General features: G+C 45.0%; 1 protein-coding gene across 2 annotated transcripts in view; it reads right to left on the minus strand.

Moving 5' to 3' along the window:
- Nucleotides 1-22172, minus strand: part of LOC144769368 (pre-mRNA-splicing factor SLU7-like) — a 344142-nt gene that overhangs the window by 206420 nt on the left and 115550 nt on the right. For both annotated transcript variants that reach the window (XM_078653421.1, XM_078653420.1), the window contains exons 6-7: nt 15693-15761; nt 791-835 (exon numbers count right to left, since the gene is read on the minus strand). In XM_078653421.1, the coding sequence (XP_078509547.1) occupies nt 791-835; nt 15693-15761 (114 nt within the window). The remainder of the gene's footprint in view (nt 1-790; nt 836-15692; nt 15762-22172) is intronic.

Raw genomic sequence — 22172 nt, forward strand, 5'->3', positions numbered from 1 at the left:
TGAAATTTGTGTGCATTATTAATCACACGAACATCTGTATTCCGGTACGACATGGGGAGAACCATGTCTCTCCATCTTTCACTTTATCTTTCTTTGTAGCTCCATCTATCTCTATATCTGTCACCACATCTCACTCTCCATTTCTATTACTCTCTGGCTCCATTTGTCTTTCCCTCTCTCTGTCTAAATACCCCCCTAATTCTCTACATATCTCTCAGTTATTAAGTTCCTGTGTCCCTTAAGCACATTCTTTGTCTATTAGTAACTCTCTCCATCCTATATATCTATCTCTGTCTATGTGGGTATCTATATATCTAAAAATATCCTCTATCTCTCTCTCTGTGGCAACCTCCTCAATTCTCTCTCTGTGTTTCCTGGTTCACATGGAAACACGATGACATGTTGCAGCTTTGTGAAAAAGTACAATTACTTTTCAGGAGTATCCGTGCTTTCTATTGCAGGAATCGAAACAAAGGCTAACCTTTTCCTTCTCTCAATGTTCATTTTTCACTGCTAAACGCAGTTTTCTCTGCCCTGTCGGTCATTACATTTGTTACTCTGCTCAAGTAAAATTATATGGTCTATTGTTTATTCTCTCATTTTCCCATCATTAGGTCTCTTGTTTTAGCATGCATTATGGCCAAAACTGTGAGGTAAATCATATTTAGAGAAAAAATATAAACTACCAACCCACATATCAGAGAAAATATATTTATAATTAAATTTCACATGCATAACTTCCTGGTAATAAAAAAAGATTCAGTAGATTCTAGTATATGATTGCTACTACCTGTGAATTCAAGTCGTCTTCTCCCCAGTGCTTCTTGGAAGAGTTCTGAAGTAAATAAAAGAAAGAAGTCTCATCACTTCTGTCAGTTGAATAATTGGTAACATTCCAAAGAAAATACTATCTTTGCAAAACAGTGGGTCCTTGGAATGAATGCTGCCAACATAAAAATATCAATTACTTTATGTACAAGTATTTAGGAGATTTTGCCCAACCCATTACTCCACCTCAAAACTACTAAAGAGATACTGGACACTGAAGAGGATACAGTGTTAAAAGATTTTTTATATCTGAAACTCATTGATAGTAGGGGTGTCAAGAGTGAAGAGAGTCTGAGCCTCAAGCAAATTCAAAATAGATTTTTAGAAGATTTGCAATGCTTTGCTGGTATCCCACTGTCATTAATGGAAAGAGAAGTCCTCATTTAGATAATATCTTTTGGTTGGAGAATACACCTATAGACCCTATGGCTTTATAGACTAGCTAATGTGAATCAATGGCAATAGTGCATTCAAAACAAAGACTTTCTACAGGTCTGTACGCAAGGGAGGACTGAGCTTTCGGATGTTCTCGATTATTAGTGGGCATACCTAATTAATAATTATTGCAGCTTACTGAATATGCCAAAGAAACAATCCTCTATTCAGGGAGAAGACTGATGAAAACAGTTTTCTTTTCCCAAAGGTGTATTCTTACAATACAGATGTCTTACGCACCATACAAACCTGGAAAAGAGACATGAAGGTATAGGCTGGGGAAAGACCAGTGCAGAAAGTTCTGAGATGAGTGGATTGGGGGAAATATAAAATTAACTGTAGATTCAAGAATCAAGAATGTGCCTTCTAAAGAGCGACACTCGAGTGGTACAGTATAAAGTGATCAGCACATGACAATGCAAGTATCAGTGACAAATGATGGCTGATCACTCCATCTATTGCATTTGGAAATGGCAGAACAACCCCATGTAACCACTCCCAAATCAATGTTATATACTCCAACAGGATGTGGCACCACCGTGGTCATTCTGGGAAGGCAAATCAGACTATGTCCGCACCATATCAGGCAGAGAAAATCAAAAAGAATTAAAAAAATCTTATTTTCAAATTACTTGGTAATGCGGCTTTTAAAAACTCCAAAACCTACAATTCATGAAATTAATCACCAGTTTGGTATAAGAAAGACTGGAGAAGAGCATTCATTTAATTTATTTTGTGTTACAGAAAACCGAGAGTTAAATAAGGGAGAACAAAGAACCAATGTTTGACCCCATCTTAATAGTTGGAATCCATATTGTGAGAAAGTGCCATCTTTCTTGCATTGGTATGCCCCCACTTTTTTTGAACTGCTGATGTGCTTTGACTGAGTGGGCCCTGGGTTCCTGCCAACCAGGTACCCAGGGCCTGTGATCCTTCCCTAAAACTGTGTTGAACCTAAAACCTAATTGGCATCTCTGGCCACCTGTCAGCCCCTAGTAAATGGTACCCAGGGCATGGTGACCAGAGAAGGCCCCTGAAGGCTGCAGCACTTATTGTGCCACCCTCAGGGGCCCTGTACCCTGACACCCACACACTGCATTTGCAGGCTGCGTGCCTAAGTACAGAACTAAGACAAGAGTCGACATGGCACACATCCCTGTGTGCCATGCCCACAGAACCCACTGCCCTGGCATACTTTAGTCACCCCTCTAGCTGGGTGCCCTATTCCAGAGGTGTGGGCACAGATGCATGAGCCCTGTGCCCCTACAGTACCCAGGGCCATTCCTGGGCACTGTAAGTGCAGTGATGCCATTAAGAGTATATGGTGCTGGGAGGTTGTCATTACGAATACAATGAAGACTGTCAAGTTTGGTACCAAACGTCTCAGCACATTAAACCCGCACTGATACCAGTGTGGGATTTAATGTAAAATGCACCAGAGGGCATCTTAGAGATGCCCCCTGAAAACCTAACCTACAATCCACGTCTGGGCTGAATGGCTGCAGAGGCTGCCACACAGTTGACATGTTGCTGGATCCCTGGGTAGGAGAGCCCCCGCTCTCCTGGGCCTGCAACAATGCATATCCTGGGCGAGGTGCTAGGTCTCCTCCCCCAGGATGGGCAGGGGGAAGCTTCAAAGGCATGCCACCTCTGTGAGCTTCCCCAGACCATTTGCTGTACCCAGCAACCAGCCCCCACCAGTCCTGACCCCCACTCTGGAGGGAAGACTGGCAGGACAAGCATTAGGTCTCGCATTAGGAAAGTTTGAGCTATTGGTATTGTAAATGACAAATATTTTATTTATGTTTTGTTTTTGAAAATAGCGAAATTAATAGCTTTGTCATTAACAATGCCAATAGTTATAACTTTCGCAAATGTGACACGTATAGCATTTGTAATGCAATATGTGTTGTATTTACATGACTTACATTTATTGATATTACAAATAACAATGGCTATTACAGCCCTGCTTTACAGCTACTTGCCTTGCCGCCTGCCGCCTTTAATCCCAGGAGGATCCGGAAGTCTTGCGGCCGTCACCACCGCCATTTGCCGCCGCTGCCGGGTCAGGACCACAGTACCCGGCAGCACTCGCGGTGCGCACGCCGCCAGCACCTTGAGAAAGCGCTAGGAGGCGCTTATAAGGAGTGCAGGGCCCCGGTGGACCGGGTGCCCTGCTTTACAGCTACTTGCCTTGCCGCCTGCCCCTTTGATCCCAGGAGGGTCCGGGAGTCTTGCGGCCGTCACCACCATCATTTGCCACCGCTGCCGGGTCGGGACCACAGTACCCGGCAGCACTCGTGGCGCGCACGCCGCCAGCACCTTGGGAAAGCACCAGGAGGCGCTTAGGAGGAGTGCAGGGCCTGCGGGACGGGCGCGGGCAGCGCCGGGGGAAGCCCGGGCCAAGGGCGGGCCCGTCCTTGCCGGTCACTGGCCGGTGGTGGCTGGGGTGGGCCACACCTCTTGGCTCTTGCTCTTGGGACTAAGGTAAAATTGTTTTTACGATGCCTACAACTAATGCCCCTGCTCGTACCCAAATAAAGCGTGCATGTACTGTTAAAGGGCCTCGCACTAACCCAGACACTTCCTCAGTAACCTTGCCTACAGCAATTGACTTAATGTTACAAAAGGCGATTGGGGTAGTTACTACGGAAATTGAACTTACGGAAAGACGTTTATCTATTACTCCTGACTTCTCCCCCTTGGTAACATCGACTTCAGCTAATGCTCTAAACCCCTCTGGATCATCTGTAATTGAATGTCCCCCTTTGTATGACTCTGTGTTAACGTCCTCATCTAAGGCAGAACCTGCTAGAGAGGCTACTGTCAAAACACTTAAAACATCTAAGAGAGATAGGAAGAGAAAACAGGGCAAAGTTAGGGGGTCTAAGGGGAAAAGGGCAGGGGAGGGCAATGCAGAAGGTACTTCAAATGGTCCTAAATCAGAGAATTGCTTGGGCAGTAACGACGTGTCTCTGGCATCCCAACTATATCCATCTTGGGCCCAAGCATTATTATCAGATCTTCTTACTCAATGTAAGATCATTGTGAAGGAAGAGATTGCCCCACTTTATGCCCATGTCCAAAAAGTAGTGGCTTGTGTGGATAAAATTCAGGCTACCAAGCAACAGAGCGCTAATACCAACTCACTACCCAGACATCAAGTAAGGGCTGACATCCACCAGAATCCTACTGAGACTCATCAAATCCAATTCTGCCCAGTAATTACTCCGGCCCCGGCTCCAGCAAACTCTAAAGAGGTAGCTTCTATTACTGAAAGGATAGATAAGACTATCCCTCAATTGGCTGGGCAAGCCCCGATAAGGACCCATCCCAACCAACGAGGGAGGACCCAAAACAAAATCTGTGTATAGGGGCAAACCCAACTTACAATGGGGAAATGGGTAATATAACCACGGAGGGTAATAGAGATGGGGCCACATAGGGAAACACAAAAACTGTCCCTTCCAACTATCAATCTACCTCCAGCGGCAGCACCTTATGCAGTTATTTAGGCTGGAATTCCCGAACTTAAATACGGCCAAAATGAGTCTCAACTAGACCTTAGAAATAAGATATTGTTCTGGTTGGCTAGACACAAACAATTCCCCTATAATAGGGTTGGTGAGATTTTGATGGTGCGTAGGGTGGCTTGGGTAGGTCCCACAAAAAAAAAAAACCAGTTGGACTGTGTGATTATTAATTTTAAGTATCCTGAAACCGTTCGCAGATTGATACTCTATCCATCCCGCCCTTTGGGCCAACAAACTGCCATCAGAGCCCTCTCTTTGGACTCTTTTTACCCCTCCTCCCGAAGTGTTGGTGAAGTCTATTCCCCCCGGGACTGTGGAAGCTGGTGTGTGGGTTCCTATATGATTCCCACAAACGTCCCGTCCTCATTCAATATTCTGGTGGCAAATAAGTTTGCCCCTTTAGAGGACGTAGACTGACTGAGAGGCCCGGAAGTTTTTAACAATTATAAATCTGGAATGCGGGCGTCTGAGTCTTTGTTTGATCCAACCCAGGCCCAGAGACAGGCTGTAGCTCATATGGGGGAGGGTATGGAGCTACAAAAACCGGATACCTCCCTCTGCAAGAGGCCACACGAATCTGGTGGTTCCCACATGTTTACCTATGCTCCCTTAGCCCCTGTCCCTTTGGATTCTCCGGGGGGTGGGGGGGAATTTCGCAGATGGATAAAATTAAAATACTGTCTGGGAATGTGGCAGGCCTAACTAACAAAATTGCTTGCCCTGATTGAGGGTCTTTTATAGATCAACATGATATATGCCTACTTCAGGAGACGTGGGCAAGGGAGGAGACAGTAAGACTGGGTTTAGCTTCATTTAAACATCTGGCATTGATGGGGGAAAGGGGTAGACCCTATGGGGGGTTATCTATATTGGTAGCATCACACTTGGGCTGCATGGTGACACAACTACCCACTCCAACTATAGATCTTCAATGTGTCACACTTAAGTTTCCATCCAATCTCAGGGTGACTTTTATTAATGTGTATTCTCGTCCTGTTAGTATAGGGAAAGAATCTGTAACACTAGCCCTGCTTGATACTTGTATTCCCACCGTTTCTGGTAATAGCCAACTGATTATTGCTGGTGATTTTAATTGTCAATACGAGCCCTTACCTGCCATTGGAAACTCAATTAATACAGAAGAAGACGAGCAATGGTCTATAACGGAGCTCCAAATTACTCCAATTAAAGCCTTGTCACCACTGGCGGTCCAACTGAATTCGATAACTATGGCCCATTCTATGAGAGCCTGCAACAGCCGTACCCAGTCCGATCGTGAAGGAAAGGCCACGATTAATCGCATTGGCCAAACATCCCGGATAGATTACATCCTGGTCGAGACAAGGTCATGGCCCATAGTCACCGATTTTTAGATTTTATCCCAACATGATAGTGACCATAACGCTCTGGTTCTAAATTTGAGACTACCTGACACTGGTATCTCCAATGGGAGTAAATCAAGCCAGAATTGTGAACTGAATCTCTCAAAAAATAGGAGAAGGCTTAAATGGCATGCGGTGAAACAATCTTTTGATAAAATGAGTGCCTTATATTCAGTTGTCTGTAAGACCTTTATGGAGATTAGTGGCTGTATTGAGCTTGGACAAGAATAGGTGGCAAATAAAATTGCTAAATTACATCTGGGGTTGGTGGCAGCAATGGCTGATTTACTCAACCCGGTAGTGACTAGGCATAGAACAAACCAAAAGACTCAATCATGGTTTAACGATAACTGTAAAATGGCGAAGTCTCTTTTGATTGAGTCAATTAAAGCCCCTTCCAGGAGTCCAGTCAAATTGAGGAGGCAGGAATACAAGCAGGCTATTGCAGAGGGCAAGCAGCAATGGGAAAACAATAGATGGGATAGTATAAAAAGTGCCCTGGGTAATAAGAATATGCAGGAGTTTTGGGCAATCGTGAGAACGGGCAGTAGTTATGGATATGTTGTAGATGAGCCGAGTATTGCACCAGAGAGATGGATGGAGCACTTTGGGGTGCTATATTCGATGGGAGCACGATCTCGTATGAGCCAGGGAACCCCCCAGAATACCCACAATGATCTTCAACGTAGATTAGATGACCCCGCACTGATTACTTTAAACCAGCTCTAGACATAAAGATCACACTTTTGAGGTAGAGGGTGCGATAAGAAGACTCCCGCCAGAAAAAGCCCCTGGCACTGATAAAATAACCAGGGACTTTTATAAAGACCAACCCGAGATTTGGACTGCATACTTCGGTCTCGTGTTTAATGCCATACGTCAGGGCTTCCCCATACCTGAAACTTGGCTGGGGGCGGAAATTGTCCTAGTATTCAAAAAGGGCTGTCCATTAATCCCTGCAAACTACCGCCCGATCAGCTTGATCGACGTGAGTCAAAAACTGTTTGCACGGATTATTCTAGATCGCCTCCAGACTTGGATGGAGGAATCGGAGATACTGAGCCCCTACCAAGCCGGATTTAGGTAAAAAACATCTACCGTTGCCCAACTTTTAAGATTGCAACTATTATATTGGAAAACGGTTAAAGTAGAGGGTGGCAGCCTCTACTTCATTTTCGTTGACCTTAAGACGGCATTCGATCTGGTACCCCGGGATATTCTGTGGGATGTATTGGCGGACATGGGGATTCCAACCTACCTCCTTAATATTCTCAAGAGACTCCATTCTAACAATTTTACGCAGGTTAGAAGTGGCAAGCGGGGTGCCTTGACTCCTAGGTTCGTGGTCAACAGAGGAGTGAGGCAGGGATGCGTCCTGGCGCCCACCATTTTTTGTCTCTTTGTTAATGCCTTAATTGCCCATCTCAAAGGGGTCAAAGATATTGATGCACCTAAGATACGTGGTGAGCAGGTAGTGGCACGTATGTTTGTCGATGACACCCTCCTTTTGTCCAAATCCCCGATTGGAATACAGCGTGCCCTAGATAGTTTTGTCAGTTTTTGTCAGAAAATGGGTTGGAGATTAACATCTCAAAAACAAAGTACATGATCTGTAATCCACCAAAGATCACCCGCTCCAGTCCCTCTTTAAATGGCCCTGCTCTGGACAGGGTCACTGTATTCGAGTATTTGGGCATCAACCTCAGCGATACTATGGAGTGGGGCCCTCAGATAGCCAAGGCCAAACTTAAGCTGGTGCAGTCGACAGGGGGTGTTCTAAAATTGCACCAGGAATCGACAGCTAAACCAGTTGCTTCTGTTCTGGAAATGTATAAAGCTCAAGCCCGGGGAGCCATTCTGTATGGGGCAGAACTGTGGGGTCACTGCCCAATTGAAGATCTCCTCAAGGCGGAAAACTGCTTTTTGAGATCTCTGCTGTCCCTTCCAGCTAGCACTCCACTTATCCCTCTAAGAATGGACCTAGATATCAGACCCATAGACAAGGTAATTGGTCCTCGCCCTTTAGCATACTGGCGTAGACTATGGGTAACCCCTGAATTGAGGTACTTCAGAGAGGAAGTCAAAGAACTTATGAGACTCCCCAGAACAGAAAAAATCCAATGGTTTGCTCATATAAGAAAGGAGAGCAAGAGGTTGGGTTTCCTGGATCTCTGGAGTAAGCCTGAGTTAGCGTGTATGAAGGTGTCCCGTGCAGACTTGGTGAAACCCCATCGTAACCAACAACTGGAGGATGTTGTCACCAACTCTGCGCTGGGATCCCTAACCCTAGACTTTCTGAGTCACAAAGATGAGTATAAACTTGAACCTTTCTTGGATGAGATTGTCCCTAGCCAAGCAAGGAAACTCTACGACCAATTCAGGCATGGCACACTACCCCTTAGGGTTTTCTCGCATAAATGGTCTGATAACAAATCGCTAGAATGTCCGGCGTGTGGTGCAAAGGAGGAGTCTGTGCCCCATGTCCTCTTTTTCTGCCCAACTTATAAGAATCTCAGACAGCGATGGCTTATTCAATTATGTAGAAATTTGGGGCTTAAGCAGTACCATCAGGCACTCAGGATCTTTAAATGTGATACTTCCCAACCAGTTGTATTTTCTGTTTCTTGTTACTTACATGCCATGTGGCGAAGGCGCTGGTCATTTATTAGGAACTAGTCTTGAGGTCAATGTTTTGCCTAGCCCTGCCCGCTGTGTGATATCTCCGTCCTGATCATATAATCTTTTTAACTTCTTTTTATCCTCTTAGCCTTTGTGAAATGTAATCTGTGTATTTTTGCAATTAATGGAGTTACACTCAATAAAAAAGCATCATGACAAATATGAGTATTATGTATTTTGCGTCTTTTAAGGTCCTCGACCGAAATAAAGATTACTTGACTGACTGGCTTTTAATTTTTTTTATTAATTAATACTTAACTAAAAGTTATTGTAATTTATAATGGCAATAGCTTAAACTTTTGTAAATAACTTTTGTGAAGATTATGTTCAATGTATTTCATTGTGACGAAAATCCAAGAACAGAAGTGAAATATTAACATCTTTTTGTTACATTTGTAATAAAGCTTGAAATATTGAGAACATATTTGAACCAGTTGTTGTTGAATGGTTGCACAGATTGATGCTGTGGTGGCGCTGAGTAATGTAAATGTAAATGTGTGGGACTTGTAAAGCGCACAGCTGCCCGTAAGCGTCCCGGCGCTGAAGACCGCTGGGGAACCCGTCCTGGCTTTCCCTGCGAGATGGTCCCTTCTGGGTATCTCCAAGGTGAAACCAGGCATCCCCGGCGTCTGTGGGGGGCCGTTGTAGAGATGAGGCAAGCTTAATGCCCAGAGTTGCCGAGTGTGATCCCTGGTTAGAGTAGGCACCGAGGCGAGAATTATCGAGTCCGCTGACCCTGGTCCACGACCCTGCAGTGCCGGGAATTGAACCCTGGTCCCGGGACGTTCTCTGCTTTCAGGCCTGCCGCCTCTAACCAGTGAGCCACACCACTTGTTGTGATGGTGAACGAGTGATGCTATGGCGTTCAGTTATGCTGTGGTAGCGCATAGTGATGTTGTGGTGCCCCTGAGTGATGCTGTTGTGATGCTGTACACTATGCTATGTTTTGTTTTGCTATCCTATGTTTTGTTATGCTATGCTATGTTTTGCTATCCTATGCTTTGATTTGTTATGCTATGCTATGCTGTGATTTGTTATGCTATGCTATGTTTTGCTATGCTATGCTTTGCTATGCTATGTTTTGTTATGCTATGCTATGTTTTGTTGTGTTTTATTATGCTATGCTATGTTTTGCTATGCTATGTTTTGTTATGCTATGCTATGTTTTGTTGTGTTTGGTATGCTATGCTATGTTTTGCTATGCTATGTTTTGTTGTGTTTTGTTAAGCTATGCTATGTTTTGCTATGTTTTGTTATGCTATGTGTTGTTGTGCTATGTTTTGTTATGTTATGCTATGCTATGTTTTGTTTTGCTATCCCATGCTTTGTTTTGTTATGCTATGCTAGGTTTAGTTTTGCTATCCTATGCTTTGTTTTGTTATGCTATGTTTTGTTATGCTATGGTATGTTTTGTTGTGTTTTGCTATGCTTTGTTATGATATGTTGTTTTGTTATACTATGCTATGTTTTGTTGTGTTTGATTATGCTATGCTTTGTTTTGCTATGTTTTGTTATGCTATGCTTTGTTATGCTATGTTTTGTTATGCTATGATATGCTAAGCTTTGTTTTGCTATGCTATGCTAAGCTTTGTTGTGTTTTGTTATGCTATGTTTTGCTATGCTTTGTTATGTAAGCTATGTTTTGTTGTGTTTTGTTATGCCATGCTATGTTTTGTTGTATTTTGCTATGTTTTGTTATGCTATGTTGTGTCATGCTATGCTTTGTTTTGTTGTTATGCTATGTTTTGTTATGTTATGCTATATTTTGTTATGTTATGTTTTGTTATGTTATGCTATGTTTTGTTATGCTATGCTATGTTTTGTTGTGTTTTGTTATGCGCTTATTGAGGGGGGGTGAGGGTGGGTGAGGGGGTGTGAGGGTGGGTGAGAGGGTGTGTGAGGGTGAGAGGGTGTGTGAGGGTGAGAGGGCAGGTGAGGGTGGGTGAGGGTGACGGGGGTGAGGGGGTGTGAGGGGGTGTGAGGGTGAGGGTGTGTGAAGTTGAGGGAGTGGGGGTGAGAGGGTGTGTGGGGGTGAGAGGGTGTATGAGGGTGTGTGAGGGTGAGGGTGTGTGAGGGTGAGAGGGTGTGTGAGGGTGAGGGTGGGCGAGGGTGGGGGTGGGCGAGGGTGGGGGCGGTGTGGGTGAGGGGGTGTGTGAGGGGCTGTGGGGGTGAGGGTATGTGAGGGGGTATGAGGGTGAGGGGGTGTGAGGGTGAGGGGGTGTGAGGGTTGTTGAGGGTGTGTGAGAGGGTGTGTGAGGGTGTGTGAGGGTGTGTGAGGGTGTGTGAGGGTGTGTGAGGGTGGGTGAGGGTGGGTGAGGGTGGGTGAGAGGGTGAGTGAGAGGGTGAGAGGGTGGGTGAGAGGGTGGGTGAGGGTGGGTGAGAGGGTGAGTGAGGATGGGTGAGAGGTAGAGTGAGGGTGAGGGGGGGTGTGAGGGTGAGGGGGTGGGTGAGGGGGTGTATGAGGGTGAGGGGGTGTATGAGGGTGAGGGGGTGTGAGGGTGAGGGGGTGAGGGGGTGAAGGAGGGCTAGGGGATGTGAGGGTGAGGGGATTTGAGGGTGAGGGGATGTGGGGATGTGAGGGGATGTGGGGATGTGAGGGGATGTGGGGTGTGGGGATGTGGGGGTGTGGGGATATGGGGGTGTGGGGGGGTGGGTGAGGGTGAGTGAGGGTTGTGAGGGTGAGGGTGTGTGATGGTGTGTATTATAAGGAAATTATTGTGAGAAGATGTTATTGGGTTTTTTCCAAGAAAATTTAATGATACAAATGTTATGAGAACGAAAGTTGTTGTGTGAATGGATTGGGTTGATTCCATTGACTTGACTCTACGGGCATTGCTACGTGTTGTGGTATCAAAGGACCATTAGTGCTTCTGTATCCCAGGTACTAGACACAGGATCACAAGTAGTGGTGTGCAAGGCCATGTATTTCTGTTCCTGTGAAGTAACCACAGTCCTTGCAAAGAACTAAGAGTCCTTCCTGTCGTTTTTACGAGGATAGTTTTCATCTGAAAATCTGCACTTTTGCAAACTTTGGATTTTTTTTTACCCAAGTGTTATTTGGATGGAGTAATTTAAGAGGAAAATCTAAGAAAGATAAGCATTCCATACTCAATGCTCACGAGCTCCAGAGCATGGATGCAGAATACTCACAATTAATGCACTTGCCTACAAAATGCTTGCAGGTTACTTGAGCAAAGCAGGACTGCTCCGCGAAAAACGGGCAATGGTTTAGGAAAGAAAAGTGTGTGCTTCCTCTAGGCAACCCCATAAGACTGCAGTCACTTAAAACCACTAATCAAAAGTGTTACCACAATCTCCTAAAATAAAACTAAATAAAAGAAAGCAAAACGTGGAAAAATCGGGCTCGGAATTTAATGTGTAAGAAATAAAACTAGAGGGGTGGATTTGTTCCAAGAAAAACTGAGTCGCTCTCTATAAACAAGCTCTCGGCATTGCAGGGGCGGGGCAGCGCATTCCTTTGAAGTCTGAAGCAGGGGGCGGGGTAGCAGCAGCCTTTGAAGTCACCTTTGAAGTCTGATGCAGAGGCACAGACAAATGGTGGTGTGTGATGTGGCTAGCGTTGTGCACGCGCCTGTCTCACATGAACTGTGTCTAATCCGCAGCTTGGGTAGACTTTTCGGACCGCTTACTTGAATCACGTCGAACAATGCTTACGCATTGCTTCAGCGAGACCTAAAAATCTACGTCAGGAAGGGGGGGTGGGGTGCCAGCCTGTGCCAACCCTACCCCTCAGGTGGGTGAGACGAGGTGAAGCAGAACCCCGGGCTTCGGCCATCTTGAAGATGAGGAGCCCTGCCCAATCCCAGCTAGGCTCCTGCCCCCACAGGAGAGGAGCAGGCTAGGGGGTGTACTCATCCCATGACAGGGACCCAGCCACCAACCAGAGGCCCCTTTCCCTCATTGGATATCATTGGGCCTAACTACCTCTGCACCCGGCCGCCCCTGTGCCGCTGGGGTTGAACTAACTGTACTTACCGGACACTGGGGGTTCTCTGAGTCTATGCCCAGAACCCTGACTTCACCAGCCAAGTACCCACCTGGAAACCGGTAACTCACTTACCTGCCAATGGATAACATTGACTGGTTTGACTTGAAAAATCTTCTAAGTGTGAAGTTTTGGAAACTAAAAATATTCATATAAAATCACCCGAATTCCGAAGTACTCACTTGTGATCAGGGGAGAAGCCAATACTGTACCTTGTAGCCCAGTACTGAACCGCTAAACTAATCCTTAACTGGTTTATCAGTAACCTGTATTTTCTCCATAGGAATCCATTGTATTCTTTTCTTTGAAATTTCTTCTGTCTACTTTTGAAAATTTGAAATATTCTTTAAAAATCCTACTAAATACTGAAATGCAATTACCTACCTGTTTTAAGTTGAGACCCCAGTGCTGGCCCCATAAGCCCAGTACTGAATTACAAAAGTAATTCGATCGTACTTTACCTGCAACCTGAATTTCCTCCCATTGGATAACATTGTCAGATATACCTAGAAAAGTTTCTAAGTGGGAACTTTTAAAACAGCTTTATATTCATGAACATTCACTACAGTAACTAAAACGATTTTACTAAATTGGTTTCAGTTTAGACCCCAGGACTGAATCTAGGATCTAGTCCTGGACTACTAAAGTAATCTGTGTGGTAATCAACTGTACTGCTGAAAACCCATCCATGCTAAAGTGTGTATAGACCTGCGTTGCCTTCAGCAACCCCTATATCTATTGTGTTCACAAACTTTATTGCTTCCTTGCAAAGTAATTACATGAGAGTACTCATACCTAGAAAAATATATTTTTATGCCTGTTGGTTCTAAAAATAAAACAACTATATCTTTGGATATGAAAACAATTGGCCTGGAGTTCAGTCTTTGAGTGTGTGAAATCCTTTGCTGACTGAGTGTGTACAACAAATGCTTTGCACTGCCCTCTGGTATTGCCTTACTGCTCGACCAAGCTACCACTTTTGAGAGTAAGGTCAGTTCGGACTTTAACCTTTGTTATACCTTTGGGGTTGGTGGACTCTATACACACTGTACTTCATTATAGTCCAGTATATATAAAGACACTTTCTCACACATATAACTAAAGTTTGGATGTCATTTATCTCACCAACTGAAAATCGAGTGAACAGCTTAGCCAAGACATATAATGGCATAATTTGCAGTTGGGTGGTAATGTAAAATATCCCAGTTTCTTGAAGACATTCTACACCTGGAGAATAATTTGCATGGCGAGACAGATCTACTGGCGACTCCTCTTCAGAAAGCACAAAATATTCCATGACCACACAATTCCAAATACTGGCCTATTTGTCTATCTAATAACCTAGATCTTGTCAAAGTGTCAGTCTATAGTTTTTCTAAGCCTCACCATGTAATTTAAGAAGGCCATGTAGAATGCACTTATCAATTAAGTCGAGCAGAAATCCACAGTTACACTATGGGTCTTACTGTAGAGTGGCAATATTAAATACATCAGTGAATCCTTTAAAGCAGGGCTTACTACTTACCCCTAGGGATCAGCACACATTCAGCTACCACCCTAGTATAAACCAGTTCTTTAAACCCCTAAAAACCGCTTTTAAGATGCCTGACAGACTTGCTGCGAGAGGGGAGCAAGTCAACTGACAACCACACTTCATCTTTTGGGTATGCTTATTGCCCAAGATAAGGTATCTTAAACACAACAGTTAATGCACTGAATAATAATTCAAGGGAGTGACTACAAAAAACACTAACCAAAAAATAAATCACAAGGACAGAAATCATAAGGCATACTAATGAATGTCACCCTCAGAGGACCTGTGGGAGAGAAAAATACAAGTATTTCTAAGTACTTCTCCGTCAATATGAGATAGGAGCCAGCAATTAAGCTGCTGTCCTAAAATCAAGGGCCAGGGTGATAAGGTCTAATTTTGCCAAGAATAATAAAGGTGACACAAATGTCCATAAATGAAGCAAGAAGTAGTATATTAATATTGTTGAGCTTGGGTTACGAGATAAATAAACCACCCAAGACCAAAAAGAAGACTTTGGGGAGGAAGAAAATAATACATTCTGCTGTGGGAAAAATGCTCCTCAGAAGACCAGAAGCCATCAACTCCTACATATGACACAGACAAGCATCTGTGTGATGTGCCTTGGTCTCTATTATTAGAGTGCCCCGTAGAATATAAGATAATTGGCTCATTCTAAGCTCTTTTGCAAGCGAAACATGATACAGAACATCATGCTTAAAACATTGGAACCATCAAAAAGGGATGAGAGTTCCAAACATATGTACCTATGTAACTGCAAAAACAGAAGTAATCACAGTCTTGTGGCTGTCACAGGGCTAAATAAAATTGATTACTAAAACATAATTGAGTCCAGAAGTGCTCAAACACAATAACGTGTACCCACAATTTCAGGAGAATGTTAAACAGTAATGGCTTTCATAACTGCAGATATTTTTGATCACTGCACATAAAATTAAATAATCCTATAGGAATTTGATCTGGTGGATTGACAGCCCTCCTTAACATTTTACCCACTTACTAGAACTGGTCTTGTACAGCAATACAGGGTCCTGAAGAGGAAACAGCTTATTACCAACAACTCCTCTGATGTCTGCATAGAATATGGTGCTGACATTATTAGACAAATGCAGTCCCCGCTTTGGGTTCACCCACTACCAGTCCCTTTGTTGCCTTGAACTACTCTATGCCCCTTTTCCTTTCCCCACAATATAATAATTGCACCACCGAAAGGTACCGACAGTACTGAAAAAATTATTGTGTGTTACTTTGTTCCTTTTTTTGTCCGTTTTACTCACCGCTTGCTCCACTAGCTTTCCTGAAGCCAACTCCTCTTGTAGTTTCTGAGCTTTCAGTGTACGCTTGGCCTGCAATGGAGAGGGGCAACATTTGAAAAACACTTGGTGTGAAGCAGACACATAGCCAAAGGTGCTACATATTCCATCCATATTATGTAGTTGCACAACTAGCTTGTCATACTTTCCTTGCAAGATGATGAATTTCACCAGGTCAGGATACAACATATTTTATAAGAGGAGCTCCTTATCCAGAGCTATTAGTAGACACAATGATTAGTCATTGCTTTCATTTAGGTTACTGGGTGTACAAGTCCTTAAAGAAATGATACAAACTAACACTGTTTCAGGTTGTGAAGAGTGCATTATAAGGTAAAAAATAAAAAGTCAAATTACTATACCCAGGTAATTACTTAACACAAAAAATACTGCAAGTATATCATACTTCCAGTGCAAGAGTGGGTGTCAATCTAGTATGTTTACAGGAAATTTAACAGACAAGCAGCCCTTATTCTCTATCACTCGCTTATAACACTCTAGGTGGCAGCACAGATTTGGTAAACGGTTATACAACTAATACAGTTATGGGAAAGGGAGTTGAATGAAAGATTCATAAAACTACTGAAGCACTGGACACTTCATGGAAAGAGGAGCCAAGATGAACGCTCTTCACGATCTCTGAATTTTAAACATCAGAAGGTGGGAAATGTTTGGTCTCATCACAGAAATGTTTGTGGCTGCTTGGCCACGTATGTGGCAACATCATAGTGATCGGGTAAGAAATGATTTACTTAAGTGTAACTCCAGCTCTCCAACATTGGTATCTTGTAAAGACTCACATGCTTGAATTATTCCCCGTCGTCAGGATGGGGAATCTCTGGTACATTAAAATAGTAGTACACAGTGTAAAATATAGAATACACAGTATATATTGTAAAATGGCCATATGCCTGAAACATAGTGTGTTTAATAACACATCCGCATAATCTGAAAGAACCCAAGGTTAGAGCAGAGCTCTGACAGAGGACTCCCTCACACACGGAAGAACATCTGAGCTATGGTGGCATCTAGGGAGGGGGTGGGAGGGAGGAGGAGGAGTGGGAATGCTTTAGCTTCCACCTTATTGGCTGAAGTTTTGGTCCTTCAAATGAGGTTGATGTGTTACTGAACATACTATGTTGTTAAAGACCTATGGCCATTTTACATTACATACTGTTTGCTATATATTTTACACTGTATACTGCTATTTACATGTAGCGGGATTCCCAGCCTGATGACGGGGTATGATTCAAATGTGTGAATATATAAAAGATCCAACGTTGGAGAATCTGCCGCCTGGGATAACAACATCCCTAGTTCAGTTGTGCTCAACGACCCCCTTACTTTGCCCAGAATTTTTTACATTTATTTGCTGTGCCCGACATCCTTTCAGTTCCAATCATCTTGAATAATGTACACTGCATATGGGACTATTTAAAGCATTCACTGGCATGGAGATAAAAACCCCAAGGTTTATATTAGGACTGTGAGAAGTTGGCCTGATATATAGGCCCACATGCATCAAGCATTTTTGTAGTCGCAAACGGTGCGATTCCTTAAAATCTGCCGTTTGCGAATGCAAAAGTGCTTGTTGGGATGCATCATGCCATTTTAGAAGTCGCATCTTTTTTACGATTTCTAAAATTGCGTTAGCATTTAAGAAATCGCAATTGTGCGATTTCTTAAATGCTATGCATCATTACAGAAAAATATGCGTTTTTTAAAATTGGAAGTGCAAATTACCACGAAGTTCAACTTCGTGGTAAATTGCGAAATTGATTAAAAATGCACAAAAATGCATTTTTTAAACTGTAAAGTTACACACACACATGTCCTTAGGACATGTGTGTATGTAACTTATGCTGAAAAGTACATTTCATGGGTGCAGGGGGGGGGTCATTTTGACCCCCCTCTCCACCCTTGAAATGCATTGATGAATTGCAATTGCACATTGCGAATTCGCAATTCCCATTCATTCCTATGGGCATTTTGGCCCATAGGAATGAATGGGAATTGTGAATTCGCAATTTAAAATTCGCATTTTTTATGCATTTCGGTAAAAATAGCGATTTTTACCGATTTGCAAAAAAAATAAGAAAAAATTCATGCATAGGCTTTTGCGAATTCTAAATTGCGAATCGTTATTTTTCGCAATTTAGAACTCGCAAAAGCCGATATTGATGCATGTGGGCCATAATGTTCACTATTCTAGTGAGCACTCTGTATCAGTCCAAACAACCCTTATTGATGATTGGTTGTAAGTCAACCTTATAGACCAGCTATCCTAGTAGCATGGATACGAGCAGCCTAAGGCTAAGACTCTAGAGGGCGTGTTAAGCCAGCTGTTTTACCATCACATTACCCCTTGAACACCAAGTGAAAGGACACCACACAAGTTGTTATTAAAAATAAAGTATATTTATTTATAACAAGACTACCCTGGCTCTTTATGAGACAGGGAGCTAAGCACACAACAAAACTCTTAAAGAATTACTGAAAGTCGCACAATTTACACAAATGCCCGAGGGGCACGAAAAACCATATACACAAGAAGTGGAATGCGAAGTTACTAGCAGGTAAGTAATACTTTTCTAGACTGTAGAAACGCTAGGCCTACAATGCTGAACCCTTAGAGTAGAAGCAGGAGGCCTAGGGACGCCGTGTGCAGAGTGGGAACTCTCACGCGTAATGCGGGAACAAGTCTATGGATACTAGCACTTCACAAAGTTACTGTTCTCGGGCGAACCCGACTAGGTGGGTCGAAAACAAGGGTGGATCCGAACACTTAGGGTGTTGGACTATGCTGGAGCACCGGAGTACTCAGTTTACCTAGCCCAGGGGCTGCGGCTGCATAGGGTTCAAGTTGCGTCGGAAACCCTCGTTGAAGATCCAGGAGCCTGAAGAAAGAAGTTGCTGGCAGGCGGCCAGTGAAGGAGTTCGTGGTGATCCAAGCCTGGATCAGGGGAAGAAGAAACCTGTAAGCGGAGGGGACCAAGTTCTGAATCACTAGCCAGTGATTTAGGTGGGCACCAGGATGGCACCGGACGAAGTCACCTCAGCCAGGTGAGTGGGCGCTGCTGGGCTCTGCAGTCATTCGGACCAGGAGGCGTTGTCGGCGACCAGGATGGAGGTGCGAGCTGTCCCACCAAGGTACTTGCTGTCGACGTCGCTGGACCCAGGATTGGGCAACAAGTCTTGGCAAATGCAAGGCCCACGCGGTGGACCTAAAATGGCGTCTTGAGTGGACCAGGAGGGTCCAGGGTACTTCTCTGAAGGAGGGAAGCAAGGGCCAGTCTGGAGCAACCAGACCAGCGGTGTTTGTCGTCGTGAAGCGTCGTAAGAGGGCCACTAGCCAACGGGCAAGTGACCTGGACAACGCGGTGAGCAGCAAAGAGCAGAAGGGCCCCACGCAGATCTCGTCGATGCAGGGGGGCTGAACTTCGGTGCTGGAGCTGCTCGGGGTCGGGGCTTCTCTTACCCCAAAGCACTCAGTCGAGGGTCACTCGGTGGTCGTGCTGGACAAGCGTCGTGCAGTTCTGAAGATGGCCGGTCCCTCGAGGTCTCTTCGCACCCAAGGATCACAGCTGGGCTGATGATGTAGGTTGAGGTCAGAGGTGCCAGGGAAGCCGGTTCTCGTCGTGCTGGAGCAGTCTTGATCCGGAGGAGAGACTGGCAACAAACCACGATGCTTGGTTGGTGCCTGCTGCTGCAGGGTGACTACTCCTTAGTCACAAGGGAGAAATCTTGGGAAGAGTCTTGAGGTCTTCGTGTAGAAGGTAGGTTCAGGATTCAAAGATTGATCTCCTTTGGAAGGGGGCCAGTTCCTACCTTTATCCTGCAAAAAGGGGCTGGCACGCGAATAAATCCTGCCCTATGGGTGGGACTAGGAGGGGGGTGGTTACACCCCTCTCCTTTGGCGGGCTTTCCCCAGATCAGGGGCTGGAGTGCCCCTGGAACTGGTTCCAGCCGGCCTATGCACAGTGAGCACCGGGGTGCCACTTGCAGTCACCTTCCTCTAAAGCCCTGCCTACCTAGGAAACACAAAATCCTGTCTGGGACGGTGCTGGCACCGCCCCTGGCAGGAAACCCTTTGTCCTTGCCTCCTGGGCTGGGAGGACTCCCAGCAGCAGGAGGGCAGACTTGTGTCTCGGTGGCAGCATCCATTTTGTGGAGCTAAGGCTCTGTCTGACTTTAACCGGGGTTACAGGTTACATACATGTCGTATCCCTCTAGAAGGGTGGAATGCTAACCCCGTCGCCAGAATTGGCGAGGGGTTAGTATTCCAATTCGTATGACACCTTACTCGACATGTTTTGATAAAGCGATACCAGAGTTGGCACATAACCGCGAGGATTATAATGCACTTAAGAGTATATGGTATGCGATATCATGGAATCGGCTAAGGGATGGATCCCGAAAGCCGCAGACAGGCTCAGCTCATGCCAGAGCACTATCTCACACGATTCCAAGCACTCTGCCTTCAGGATTGTTAAGGCCTGCCATAGGAGTGACTGATAGGAGATCTGTGTGCCCATTTAGGTTTAGATATAGGAATACTATATCTAAAGCAAAGGGTGATTACACCACTTTGCCCCAGCTGTCAAGCAGCCAGTTGTGTCTGATTTAGTTAGTCAGCCCAGGGGTGGCATAATACATGCTGCAGCCCCTGGGAGACTTCTGGGTGCACCTCAGCCCTGGGTACAGGGACTTGGAGAGGGCCCAGTGCCAATTCAGTACCTGGGTACAATTTGGAGTAGAGAGAACAGCTAGGCTGTGGGTCTGATTAGCAGGCCCACAGCCAGGGAAAGTCGTAAACCAGTGAAGCAAAAAGCAAAAATCTGGGTGATCATAGGATTGCAGACCCTACTCTCCTACATGACCCCCCCCCAAACTTTGGGACAATAAGCTAACCTTGACCAGGTGAGTCTTCTTGCTCTAAGTGGAAATACCTGGAGAGCCCATCAGCATTGCCATGATCAGTACCAGGTCTATGCTCCACTGTAAAATCCATCCCCTGTAGGGAAATGGACCACCTAAGTAGTTTGGGGTTTTCACCCTTCATCTGATTTAGCCATAAGAGGGGCTTGTGGTCGGTCTGAATCTTAAAGTGAGTGCCAAACAAGTATGACCTCAACTTTTTCAGGGCCCACACCACAGCAAAGGCCTCCCTCTCAATAGCTGACCAATTTTTCTCTCTGGGGGTCAGCCTTCTGCTAATAAAAGCAATAGGCTGGTCGTTACCATCAAAATTCAGCTGAGATAGAACAGCTCCCACACCCAACTCAGAAGCATCTGTTTGGGCAATGAAGGTCTTGGAGTAATCTGGACTCTTTAGGATAGGTGCTGTGCACATGGCCTGCTTTAGGTCATTGAATGCTTTCTGACAGCTTGCTGTCCACTGAACTTTCTTTGGCATCTTTTTACTTGTCAGGTCATTAAGTGGAGTCACAATGGACCCATAATTCTTGACAAATTTCCTATAGTACCCAGTCAGGCCCAAGAAAGCTCGAACCTGAGTCTGGGTGGTTGGAGGAGCCCAGTCCTTGATGGCCTGTATCTTGCTCTCCAAGGGTTGAACCTGGCCTCCACCTACAAGGTGGCCCAGGTACACAACCTGTGTCTGCCCTATCTGGCACTTAGTGGCCTTGATAGTGAGACCTGCCTTTTGCAGTGCCTCTAACACTTTCCTCAGGTGGACCAGGTGATCCTCCCAGGTGGAACTAAAGACAGCTATATCATCAAGATATGCTGCACAGAAGTCATCCAACCCAGTGAGAACTTGATTCACCAGCCTTTGGAAGGTGGCAGGTGCATTTTTCAAACCAAAGGGCATTACCACAAACTGATATGCCCACCAGGGGTAGAAAATGCTGTCTTGGGCTTGGCCTCCTCAGCTAACCTGATTTGCCAATACCCAGCTGTCAGGTCAAATGTACTTAAGTAGTTGGCAGAAGCCAATCTATCTATAAGTTCATCTGCTCTTGGTATTGGGTGGGCATCAGTCTTAGTGACTGCATTGAGTCCTCTGTAGTCTACGCAAAACCTCATCTCTTTCTTACCACCCTGGGTGTGAGGCTTTGGCACTAGAACTACTGGGCTAGCCCAAGGGCTATCTGAGGGCTCAATGACTCCCAGCTCCAACATTTTCTGCACTTCTGTCTTGATGCAGTCTCTGACATGATCAGGCTGTCTGTAGATTTTACTCTTGACAGGCAGACTGTCTCCAGTGTCCACTTCATGGGTACACCAATCAGTTTGGCTGGGTGTCAGAGAGAACATATGTCTAAAGGATTGCAGAACTTGTCTACAATCCTGTTGCTGAGGTTCAGAGAGGCTGCCACAAAAGACAACACCATCTACTGATCCATCATCAGGATTCTGAGTGAGCAGGTCTGGGAGAGGGTCACTCTCTTCCTCCTGTCCCTCATCTGTGGCCTTGAGCAA

Source organism: Lissotriton helveticus, chromosome 7 (genome assembly GCF_964261635.1).
Source record: "Lissotriton helveticus chromosome 7, aLisHel1.1, whole genome shotgun sequence".
NCBI lineage: Eukaryota > Metazoa > Chordata > Amphibia > Caudata > Salamandridae > Lissotriton > Lissotriton helveticus.